The sequence below is a fragment of the Macrosteles quadrilineatus genome, unplaced genomic scaffold, assembly GCF_028750875.1.
Source record: "Macrosteles quadrilineatus isolate MER2022 unplaced genomic scaffold, UCM_ALF_1.0 Scaffold_2__2_contigs__length_208266976, whole genome shotgun sequence".
In the NCBI taxonomy this organism is placed as follows: domain Eukaryota; kingdom Metazoa; phylum Arthropoda; class Insecta; order Hemiptera; family Cicadellidae; genus Macrosteles; species Macrosteles quadrilineatus.
The window spans coordinates 196,422,559-196,435,310 of NW_026542595.1; the positions used below are offsets into that span (position 1 = coordinate 196,422,559).

The 12,752-nt window shown below is 40.0% G+C and overlaps 1 protein-coding gene across 1 annotated transcript; it reads right to left on the bottom strand.

Annotated features, from left to right (window-relative positions):
- Window positions 1-11,232: 11,232 nt before the first annotated feature.
- On the bottom strand, window positions 11,233-12,051 carry LOC128985256 (leucine-rich repeat flightless-interacting protein 2-like). Its single transcript, XM_054404647.1, has one exon. It carries the CDS (start codon window positions 12,049-12,051, stop codon window positions 11,233-11,235), a length of 819 nt encoding a protein of 272 aa, XP_054260622.1.
- Between the last annotated feature and the right edge of the window lie 701 nt (window positions 12,052-12,752).

Here is a 12,752-nt window from a genome sequence, read left to right on the forward strand (position 1 = left end):
GGTGAATTGGTGAATAGGTGAATTGGTGAATAGGTGAATTGGTGAATAGTTGAATTGGTGAATGGGTAAATGGGTGATTAGGTGAATTGGTGAATAGGTGAATGGGTGAATAGGTGAATTGGTAAATAGGTAATAGGTGAATTGGTGAATTGGTGAATTGGTGATTTGGTAATTGGGTGAATGGGTGAATTGGTGAATGGGTGAATGGGTGAATAGGTGAATAGGTGAATTGGTAAATTGGTGAATAGGTGAATTAGTGAATTCGTGAATAGGTGAATTGGTGAATTGGTGTATAGGTGAATTGGTGATTGGGTGAATGGGTGATTGGGTGAATGGGTGAATGGGTGAATAGGTGAATTTGTGAATAGCTGAATGGGCGAATGGGTGAATAGGTGAATGGGTGAATGGGTGTATAGGTAAATTGGCGAGTAGGTGAATGGGTGAATTGGTGAATGGGTGAATAGGTGAATAGGTGAATTGGTGAATGGGTGAATAGGTGAATTGGTGAATTAGTAAATGGGTGAATAGGTGAATTGGTGAATTGGTGAATGGGTGAATGGGTGAATTGGTGAATTGGCGAATAGGTTGAATGGGTAAATAGGGAATGGGTGAATAGGGGAATGGGTTGATTGGTAAATGGGTGAATAGGTGAAATAGTGAATTGGTGAATAGGTGAATTGGTGAATAGGTGAAGGGGTGAATTGGTGAATAGGTGAACGGGTGAATAGGCGAATTGGTGAATGGGTGAATGGGTGAATGGGTGAATGGGTGAATTGGTGATTGGGTGAATTGGTGAATGGGTGAATTGGTAAGTAGTTGAATTGGTGAGTAGGTGAATGGGTGAATTGGAGAATGGGTGGATTGGTAAATGGGTGAATAGGTGAAATAGTGAATTAGTGAATAGGTGAATTGGTGAATTGGTGAATTAGTGAATTGGTGAATTGGTGAATGGGTGAATGGGTGAATTGGTGAATAGGTGAATTGGTGAATGGGTAAATGGGTGAATAGGTGAATTGGTGAATAGGTGAATGGGTGAATAGGTGAATAGTTGAATGGGTGAATAGGTGAATAGGTGAATGGGTGAATGGGTGAATTGGTGATTGGTGATTGGCTGAATGGTTGAATTGGTGAATAGGGAATGGGTGAATAGGGGAATGGGTGGATTGGTAAATGGGTGAATAGGTGAAATAGTGAATTGGTGAATAGGTGAATTGGTGAATAGGTGAAGGGGTGAATTTGTGAATAGGCGAATGGGTGAATGGGTGAATGGGTGAATGGGTGAATTGGTGATTGGGTGAATTGGTGAATGGGTGAATGGGTGAATTGGTGAATGGGTGAATTGGTAAATAGGTGAATAGGTGAATATGTGAATAGGTGAATTGGTGAGTAGGTGAATGGGTGAATAGGTGAATAGGTGAAGGGGTGAATGGGTGAATTGGTGAATTGGTGATTGGGTGAATGGGAGAATTGGTGAATAGGGAATGGGTGAATAGGTGAATAGGTGAATGGGTTTATTGGTGAATAGGTGAATAGGCGAATGGGTGAATAGGTTGAATAGGTGAATGGTGAATGGGTGAATGGGTGAATTGGTAAGTAGTTGAATTGGTGAGTAGGTGAATGGTTGAATTGGAGAATGGGTGAATTGGTGAATTGGTGAGTAGGTGAATGAAAGAATAGGTTAATAGGTGAATGGGTAAATGGGTGAATTGGTGAATGGATGAATTAGTGAATAGGTGAATTGGTGAATGGGTGAATAGGTGAATTGGTGAATGGGTAATTGGGTGAATGGGTGAATTGGTAAATTGGTGAATAGGTGAATAGAATGGGTGAATAGGTGAATTGGTGAATTGGTGAATAGGTGAATAGAATGGGTGAATAGGTGAATTGGTGAATGGGTGAATTGGTATATAGTTGAATGGGTGAATGAGAGAATGGGTGAATCGGTGAAAAGGTGAATAGTTGAATGGGTGAATGAAAGAATGGGTGAATTGGTGAATAGCTGAATGGGTAATGGGTGAATGGTTGAATATGTGAATTGGTGAATAGGTGAATTGGTGAATGGATGAATAGGTGAATTGGTGAATTGGTGAGTAGGTGAATGGGTGAATAGGTAAATTGGTGAATAGGTGAATGGGCGAATTGGTGAATAGGTGAATTGGTGAGTAGGTGAATGGGTGAATAGGTGAATTGGTGAATGGGTGAATAGGTGAATAGTTGAATTGTTGATTTGGTGAATAGGTGAATGGGTGAATGGGTGAATAGCTGAATGGGTAAATGGGTGAATGGTTGAATTTGTGAATTGGTGAATAGGTGAATGGGTGAATAGGTGAATTGGTAAATTAGTAAATGGGTGAATAGGTGAATTGGTGAATAGGTTAATGGGTGAATGGGTGAATGGGTGAATGGGTGAATGGGTGAATAGGTGAATGGGTGAAATGTTGAATTGGTGAATAGGTGAATCGATGAATAGGTGAGTGGGTGAATTGGTGAATTTGTGAATGGGTGAATGGCTGAATGGGTGAATTGGTGAATGGGTGAATGGCTAAATGGGTGAATTGGTGAATGGGTGAAAAGGTGAATAGGTGAATGGGTGAATGGGGAATAGGTGAATTGGTGAATTGGTGAATAGTTGAATTGGTGATTTGGTGAATGGGTGAATGGGTGAATAGGCGAATAGTTGAATGGGTGAATGAGAGAATTGGCGAATAGGTGAATTGGTGAATAGTTGAATTGGTGATTTGGTAAATGGGTGAATAGGTGAATGAGTGAAAAGGTGAATCGGTGAATGGGTGAATAGGTAAATAGGTGAATGGGTGAATAGGTGAATAGGTGAATGGAAGAATAGGTGAATGGAGGAATGGGTGAATAGGTGAATCGGTGAATAGGTGAATGGGTGAATAGGTTGAATAGGTGAATGGTGAATGGGTGAATTGGTGAATTGGTGAATAGTTGAATTGGTGATTTGGTGAATAGGTGAATGGGTGAATTGGTGAATAGTTGAATGGGTGAATGAGAGAATGGGTGAATGGGTGAATAGGTGAATTGGTGAATTAGTGATTGGTTGAATGGATGAATGGGTGAATTGGTGAATTAGTGAATTGGTGAATTGGTGAATTGGTGAATAGTTGAATTGGTGATTTGGTGAATGGGTGAATGGGTGAATAGGCGAATAGTTGAATGGGTGAATGAGAGAATTGGCGAATAGGTGAATTGGTGAATAGTTGAATTGGTGATTTGGTAAATGGGTGAATAGGTGAATGAGTGAAAAGGTGAATCGGTGAATGGGTGAAAAGGTGAATGGGTGAATAGGTAAATAGGTGAATGGGTGAATAGGTGAATAGTTGAATTGAAAAATAGGTGAATGGAGGAATGGGTGAATAGGTGAATCGGTGAATAGGTGAATGGGTGAATAGGTTGAATAGGTGAATGGTGAATGGGTGAATTAGTGAATTGGTGAATAGTTGAATTGGTGATTTGGTGAATAGGTGAATGGGTGAATGGGTGAATTGGTGAATAGTTGAATGGGTGAATGAGAGAATGGGTGAATTGGTGAATAGCTGAATGGGTTAATGGGTGAATGGGTGAATAGGTGAATTGGTGAATTAGTGATTGGTTGAATGGATGAATGGGTGAATTGGTGAATTAGTGAATTGGTGAATTGGTGAATGGGTGAATGGGTGAATTGGTGAATAGGTGAATTGGTGAATAGGTGAATTGGTGAATAGTTGAATTGGTGAATGGGTAAATGGGTGATTAGGTGAATTGGTGAATAGGTGAATGGGTGAATAGGTGAATTGGTAAATAGGTAATAGGTGAATTGGTGAATTGGTGAATTGGTGATTTGGTAATTGGGTGAATGGGTGAATTGGTGAATGGGTGAATGGGTGAATAGGTGAATAGGTGAATTGGTAAATTGGTGAATAGGTGAATTAGTGAATTCGTGAATAGGTGAATTGGTGAATTGGTGTATAGGTGAATTGGTGATTGGGTGAATGGGTGATTGGGTGAATGGGTGAATGGGTGAATAGGTGAATTTGTGAATAGCTGAATGGGCGAATGGGTGAATAGGTGAATGGGTGAATGGGTGTATAGGTAAATTGGCGAGTAGGTGAATGGGTGAATTGGTGAATGGGTGAATAGGTGAATAGGTGAATTGGTGAATGGGTGAATAGGTGAATTGGTGAATTAGTAAATGGGTGAATAGGTGAATTGGTGAATTGGTGAATGGGTGAATGGGTGAATTGGTGAATTGGCGAATAGGTTGAATGGGTAAATAGGGAATGGGTGAATAGGGGAATGGGTTGATTGGTAAATGGGTGAATAGGTGAAATAGTGAATTGGTGAATAGGTGAATTGGTGAATAGGTGAAGGGGTGAATTGGTGAATAGGTGAACGGGTGAATAGGCGAATTGGTGAATGGGTGAATGGGTGAATGGGTGAATGGGTGAATTGGTGATTGGGTGAATTGGTGAATGGGTGAATATGTAAGTAGTTGAATTGGTGAGTAGGTGAATGGGTGAATTGGAGAATGGGTGGATTGGTAAATGGGTGAATAGGTGAAATAGTGAATTAGTGAATAGGTGAATTGGTGAATTGGTGAATTAGTGAATTGGTGAATTGGTGAATGGGTGAATGGGTGAATTGGTGAATAGGTGAATTGGTGAATGGGTAAATGGGTGAATAGGTGAATTGGTGAATAGGTGAATGGGTGAATAGGTGAATAGTTGAATGGGTGAATAGGTGAATAGGTGAATGGGTGAATGGGTGAATTGGTGATTGGTGATTGACTAATGGTTGAATTGGTGAATAGGGAATGGGTGAATAGGGGAATGGGTGGATTGGTAAATGGGTGAATAGGTGAAATAGTGAATTGGTGAATAGGTGAATTGGTGAATAGGTGAAGGGGTGAATTGGTGAATAGGTGAATGGGTGAATGGGTGAATGGGTGAATGGGTGATTGGGTGAATTGGTGAATGGGTGAATGGGTGAATTGGTGAATGGGTGAATTGGTAAATAGGTGAATAGGTGAATATGTGAATAGGTGAATTGGTGAGTAGGTGAATGGGTGAATAGGTGAATAGGTGAAGGGGTGAATGGGTGAATTGGTGAATTGGTGATTGGGTGAATGGGAGAATTGGTGAATAGGGAATGGGTGAATAGGTGAATAGGTGAATGGGTTTATTGGTGAATAGGTGAATAGGCGAATGGGTGAATAGGTTGAATAGGTGAATGGTGAATGGGTGAATGGGTGAATTGGTAAGTAGTTGAATTGGTGAGTAGGTGAATGGTTGAATTGGAGAATGGGTGAATTGGTGAATTGGTGAGTAGGTGAATGAAAGAATAGGTTAATAGGTGAATGGGTAAATGGGTGAATTGGTGAATGGATGAATTAGTGAATAGGTGAATTGGTGAATGGGTGAATAGGTGAATTGGTGAATGGGTAATTGGGTGAATGGGTGAATTGGTAAATTGGTGAATAGGTGAATAGAATGGGTGAATAGGTGAATTGGTGAATTGGTGAATAGGTGAATAGAATGGGTGAATAGGTGAATTGGTGAATGGGTGAATTGGTATATAGTTGAATGGGTGAATGAGAGAATGGGTGAATCGGTGAAAAGGTGAATAGTTGAATGGGTGAATGAAAGAATGGGTGAATTGGTGAATAGCTGAATGGGTAATGGGTGAATGGTTGAATATGTGAATTGGTGAATAGGTGAATTGGTGAATGGATGAATAGGTGAATTGGTGAATTGGTGAGTAGGTGAATGGGTGAATAGGTAAATTGGTGAATAGGTGAATGGGCGAATTGGTGAATAGGTGAATTGGTGAGTAGGTGAATGGGTGAATGGGTGAATTGGTGAATGGGTGAATAGGTGAATTGGTGAATGGGTGAATAGGTGAATAGTTGAATTGTTGATTTGGTGAATAGGTGAATGGGTGAATGGGTGAATAGCTGAATGGGTAAATGGGTGAATGGTTGAATTTGTGAATTGGTGAATAGGTGAATGGGTGAATAGGTGAATTGGTAAATTAGTAAATGGGTGAATAGGTGAATTGGTGAATAGGTTAATGGGTGAATGGGTGAATGGGTGAATGGGTGAATGGGTGAATAGGTGAATGGGTGAAATGTTGAATTGGTGAATAGGTGAATCGATGAATAGGTGAGTGGGTGAATTGGTGAATTTGTGAATGGGTGAATGGCTGAATGGGTGAATTGGTGAATGGGTGAATGGCTAAATGGGTGAATTGGTGAATGGGTGAAAAGGTGAATAGGTGAATGGGTGAATGGGGAATAGGTGAATTGGTGAATTGGTGAATAGTTGAATTGGTGATTTGGTGAATGGGTGAATGGGTGAATAGGCGAATAGTTGAATGGGTGAATGAGAGAATTGGCGAATAGGTGAATTGGTGAATAGTTGAATTGGTGATTTGGTAAATGGGTGAATAGGTGAATGAGTGAAAAGGTGAATCGGTGAATGGGTGAATAGGTAAATAGGTGAATGGGTGAATAGGTGAATAGGTGAATGGAAGAATAGGTGAATGGAGGAATGGGTGAATAGGTGAATCGGTGAATAGGTGAATGGGTGAATAGGTTGAATAGGTGAATGGTGAATGGGTGAATTGGTGAATTGGTGAATAGTTGAATTGGTGATTTGGTGAATAGGTGAATGGGTGAATTGGTGAATAGTTGAATGGGTGAATGAGAGAATGGGTGAATGGGTGAATAGGTGAATTGGTGAATTAGTGATTGGTTGAATGGATGAATGGGTGAATTGGTGAATTAGTGAATTGGTGAATTGGTGAATGGGTGAATGGGTGAATTGGTGAATTGGTGAATGGGTGAATCGGTGAATTGGTGAATAGGTGAATTGGTGAATAGGTGAATTGGTGAATAGGTGAATTGGTGAATAGTTGAATTGGTGAATGGGTAAATGGGTGAATAGGTGAATTGGTGAATAGGTGAATGGGTGAATAGGTGAATTGGTAAATAGGTAATAGGTGAATTGGTGAATTGGTGATTTGGTAATTGGGTGAATGGGTGAATTGGTGAATGGGTGAATGGGTGAATGGGTGAATGGGTGAATGGGTGAATGGGTGAATGGCTGAATGGGTGAATTGGTGAATTGGTGAATGGGTGAAAAGGTGAATAGGTGAATGGGTGAATGGGGAATAGGTGAATTGGTGAATTGGTGAATAGTTGAATTGGTGATTTGGTGAATGGGTGAATGGGTGAATAGGCGAATAGTTGAATGGGTGAATGAGAGAATTGGCGAATAGGTGAATTGGTGAATAGTTGAATTGGTGATTTGGTAAATGGGTGAATAGGTGAATGAGTGAAAAGGTGAATCGGTGAATGGGTGAAAAGGTGAATGGGTGAATAGGTAAATAGGTGAATGGGTGAATAGGTGAATAGTTGAATTGAAGAATAGGTGAATGGAGGAATGGGTGAATAGGTGAATCGGTGAATAGGTTGAATAAGTGAATGGTGAATGGGTGAATTGGTGAATTGGTGAATAGTTGAATTGGTGATTTGGTGAATAGGTGAATGGGTGAATGGGTGAATTGGTGAATAGTTGAATGGGTGAATGAGAGAATGGGTGAATTGGTGAATAGCTGAATGGGTTAATGGGTGAATGGGTGAATAGGTGAATTGGTGAATTAGTGATTGGTTGAATGGATGAATGGGTGAATTGGTGAATTAGTGAATTGGTGAATTGGTGAATGGGTGAATGGGTGAATTGGTGAATAGGTGAATTGGTGAATAGGTGAATTGGTGAATAGTTGAATTGGTGAATGGGTAAATGGGTGAATAGGTGAATTGGTGAATAGGTGAATGGGTGAATAGGTGAATTGGTAAATAGGTAATAGGTGAATTGGTGAATTGGTGAATTGGTGATTTGGTAATTGGGTGAATGGGTGAATTGGTGAATGGGTGAATGGGTGAATAGGTGAATAGGTGAATTGGTAAATTGGTGAATAGGTGAATTAGTGAATTCGTGAATAGGTGAATTGGTGAATTGGTGTATAGGTAAATTGGCGAGTAGGTGAATGGGTGAATTGGTGAATGGGTGAATAGGTGAATAGGTGAATTGGTGAATGGGTGAATAGGTGAATTGGTGAATTAGTAAATGGGTGAATAGGTGAATTGGTGAATTGGTGAATGGGTGAATGGGTGAATTGGTGAATTGGCGAATAGGTTGAATGGGTAAATAGGGAATGGGTGAATAGGGGAATGGGTGGATTGGTAAATGGGTGAATAGGTGAAATAGTGAATTGGTGAATAGGTGAATTGGTGAATAGGTGAAGGGGTGAATTGGTGAATAGGTGAACGGGTGAATAGGCGAATTGGTGAATGGGTGAATGGGTGAATGGGTGAATGGGTGAATGGGTGAATGGGTGAATTGGTGAATTGGTGAATTAGTGAATTGGTGAATTGGTGAATGGGTGAATGGGTGAATTGGTGAATAGGTGAATTGGTGAATGGGTAAATGGGTGAATAGGTGAATTGGTGAATAGGTGAATGGGTGAATAGGTGAATAGTTGAATGGGTGAATAGGTGAATAGTTGAATGGGTGAATGGGTGAATTGGTGATTGGTGATTGGCTGAATGGGTGAATTGGTGAATAGGGAATGGGTGAATAGGGGAATGGGTGGATTGGTAAATGGGTGAATAGGTGAAATAGTGAATTGGTGAATAGGTGAATTGGTGAATAGGTGAAGGGGTGAATTGGTGAATAGGTGAACGGGTGAATAGGCGAATTGGTGAATGGGTGAATGGGTGAATGGGTGAATGGGTGAATGGGTGAATGGGTGAATGGGTGAATTGGTGATTGGGTGAATTGGTGAATGGGTGAATGGGTGAATTGGTGAATGGGTGAATTGGTAAATAGGTGAATAGGTGAATATGTGAATATGTGAATTGGTGAGTAGGTGAATGGGTGAATAGGTGAATAGGTGAAGGGGTTAATGGGTGAATTGGTGAATTGGTGATTGGGTGAATGGGAGAATTGGTGAATAGGGAATGGGTGAATAGGTGAATAGGTGAATGGGTGAATTGGTGAATAGGTGAATAGGCGAATGGGTGAATAAGTGAATGGGTGAATATGTGAATAGGTGATTTGGTAAATGGGTGAATAGGTGAATAAGTGAAAAGGTGAATTGGTGAATGGGTGAAAAGGTGAATGGGTGAATAGGTGAATGGGTGAATAGGTGAATGGAGGATTGGGTGAATAGGTTAAATCGGTGAATAGGTGAATGGGTGAATAGGTTGAATAGGTGAATGGTGAATGGGTGAATGGGTGAATTGGTAAGTAGTTGAATTGGTGAGTAGGTGAATGGTTGAATTGGAGAATGGGTGAATTGGTGAATTGGTGAGTAGGTGAATGAAAGAATAGGTTAATAGGTGAATGGGTAAATGGGTGAATTGGTGAATGGATGAATTAGTGAATAGGTGAATTGGTGAATGGGTGAATTGGTGAATTGGTGAGTAGGTGAATGAAAGAATAGGTTAATAGGTGAATGGGTAAATGGGTGAATTGGTGAATGGATGAATTAGTGAATAGGTGAATTGGTGAATGGGTGAATAGGTGAATTGGTGAATGGGTAATTGGGTGAATGGGTGAATTGGTAAATTGGTGAATAGGTGAATAGAATGGGTGAATAGGTGAATTGGTGAATTGGTGAATAGGTGAATAGAATGGGTGAATAGGTGAATTGGTGAATTGGTGAATAGGTGAATAGAATGGGTGAATAGGTGAATTGGTGAATTGGTGGATGGGTGAATTGGTATATAGTTGAATGGGTGAATGAGAGAATGGGTGAATCGGTGAAAAGGTGAATAGTTGAATGGGTGAATGAAAGAATGGGTGAATTGGTGAATAGCTGAATGGGTAATGGGTGAATGGTTGAATATGTGAATTGGTGAATAGGTGAATTGGTGAATGGATGAATAGGTGAATTGGTGAATTGGTGAGTAGGTGAATGGGTGAATAGGTAAATTGGTGAATAGGTGAATGGGCGAATTGGTGAATAGGTGAATTGGTGAGTAGGTGAATGGGTGAATGGGTGAATTGGTGAATGGGTGAATAGGTGAATTGGTGAATGGGTGAATAGGTGAATAGTTGAATTGTTGATTTGGTGAATAGGTGAATGGGTGAATGGGTGAATAGCTGAATGGGTAAATGGGTGAATGGTTGAATTTGTGAATTGGTGAATAGGTGAATGGGTGAATAGGTGAATTGGTGAATAGGTTAATGGGTGAATGGGTGAATAGGTGAATGGGTGAATAGGTGAATGGGTGAAATGGTGAATTGGTGAATAGGTGAATTGTTAAATGGATGAATTGGTGAATAGCAGAATGGGTGAATTGGTTAATTGGTGAATAGGTGAATCGATGAATAGGTGAATCGGCGAATAGGTGAATGGGTGAATTGGTGAATAGTTGAATAGGTGAATAGGTGAATAGGTGAATAGGTGAATGGGTGAATAGGTGAATTGTTGAATGGGTGAATTGGTGAATAGCAGAATGGGTGAATTATTAAATTGTGAATAGTTGAACGGGTGAATGGTTGAATTGGTGAAAAGGTGAATTGGTGAATGGTTGAATTGGTTAATTAGTGAATAAGTGAATTGGTGAATTGGTGAATGGGTGAATTGATGAATAGGTGAATTGGTGAATGGGTGAATGGGTGAATTGGTGAATGGGTGAATTGGTGAATGGGTGAATTGGTGAATGGGTGAATGGGTGAATTGGTGAATGGGTGAATTGGTGAATGGGTGAATTGGTGAATAGGTGAATTGGTGAATAGGAGAATGGGTGAATGGGTGTGGGTGAATTGGTGAATCGGTGAATAGGTGAATGGGTGAATTGGTGATTGGGTGCATAGGTAAATAGGTGAATTTGTGAATGGGTGAATTGGTGAATGGGTGAATTGGTGAAAAGGTGATTTGGTGAATGGTTGAATTGGTGAATTAGTGAATAGGTGAATAGGTGAATTGGTGAATGGGTGAATGTAAGTTGTTTGAAGATAAAATAAAACCAAGATAAGATCAACCCTGTTTTAATACCAATTTCCAAAAACTCATCACATAAACAAAAACAAACAAAAAGTCAGCTGATAAATATTACAATTAAATATGGTATTTAAAGACAGTACAACACTTCCCCCTTAAAATTAACCTGAGCTCTATTAATTATTTTGTTGTATATCGTCCCTGTCATCAGTGTAGAACTCATGCAGCTCTCCCTTTCATTAACTCTAACTTGAGTCCTCGTAGCTCATCCAACAACCCATTACATTCTTCTAGGACTCGCTTCAATCGAATATCTACAGACCCATATTTATGTTGTAGGACACCTTCTAGTTCTTCTAGAGTTTTCTGCTCTTCACCTAGTTGTTCTTGAACTTTCATCAGAGGTTTGGCATCCTTGTGTTCTTTCAACACTTGAAGATGTTTCTCAAAATCCTTGTATTTTTCCTTGGAAATATCACTCTGGTACTCTACTCTAGCCTTCTTCACACTGTCCAGATGTGCTTTGGTTACCACAGCTTTGCTGAACTTCTCCTCACATTCCCTTGGATTAATACTGGCAACTTGCATGCTGTTGACCTCCTCCATAGAGTCCTCAGAAGTACAATTTGACGATTTATAGCTGTTCTTTGAGCACAGCTGAGATCTACTATTGGTGGCAGAGCTAGCTCTATTTGGAGTGGAGTATACATCGTGGTTTTTAAAGTTATATTTGCTGTAAAGCTGGTGACTTTCTAGTTCCTTCGTCCTGATTTCTCTAGCTTCATCTCTCGCCTGTCTCTTGGTGGCCAATCGAGTCTCAGGCTCTTTGGATATCTGGTCGAGTGCCGGGTGATTAAATCCCTTCCTATCATGGTACCGGCCTCCTGTCAATGACTTATTGTATTCCACTATGTTTCCATCCTTCTTAGTTCTGTGGTCATTCTCTTTCTGAAGCTCAATGTTGAATAGTTTCAACCATTCCCTTCCAAATACACTGTCTACATGTCCCCGAATAACGTATAGGTTGCCCACAGACATCTGATCTTTATAACAAATTTTGACTGTTGCAAAACCTACGGGGCGAATCATTTCTCCTGTATATGTCCCTAACCGTATTCTTGTTCTATTTAGAATCTTTTCTGGAAATAATTTTCGAAACAGATGTAAAGGTATTGTACTGACCGCAGCACCAGTATCCAACTCAAAATAGTTACGCTTGTCATCAATGGTGCATTCTAACATAATTTTCCTCGGCCTGTTGACAGCTTCTGGTTGATAAATGCTATCACACAGTTTAGATAGTTTACTACTTTTTTTCTGCCTATCTACAATGGATAACATAGACATGAATGGTACATTTTGACACTCACCGTCATCGTCATATTCATTATCTGGTGAAGCGTCGTCAGTTTGTAGCATGTTTTGCTTCTTTCTCCAACAAACTTTGCTGAGATGTCCCTTTCTGTCGCAATTCCAACAATTTATGTCTTTAGGAATTTCACAGATACTAACGTGATGGTTTCCTCCACACCTGAAACAAGCTGTAGTACCCTTTCTTCCTTGCGAATATCCAGTGTTCCTCCTTCCTTGAATTTGAAATTGTTCTTCCACTTTTGAATACAAATTTGATTCTTGGATTTTTGCAGTTTCACTTTTGATCTGTTCAAAGTTAATAGCTATTTCAATACACTGGTTAAAGTTTTTATTTTCATGAATTTCCATTAATCTTGACAACAACT

Excerpts from the sequence above, each read along its gene's own strand:
- LOC128985256 (XM_054404647.1), bottom strand. The coding sequence starts at position 12,051 with ATGTCTGTGGGCAACCTATACGTTATTCGGGGACATGTAGACAGTGTA.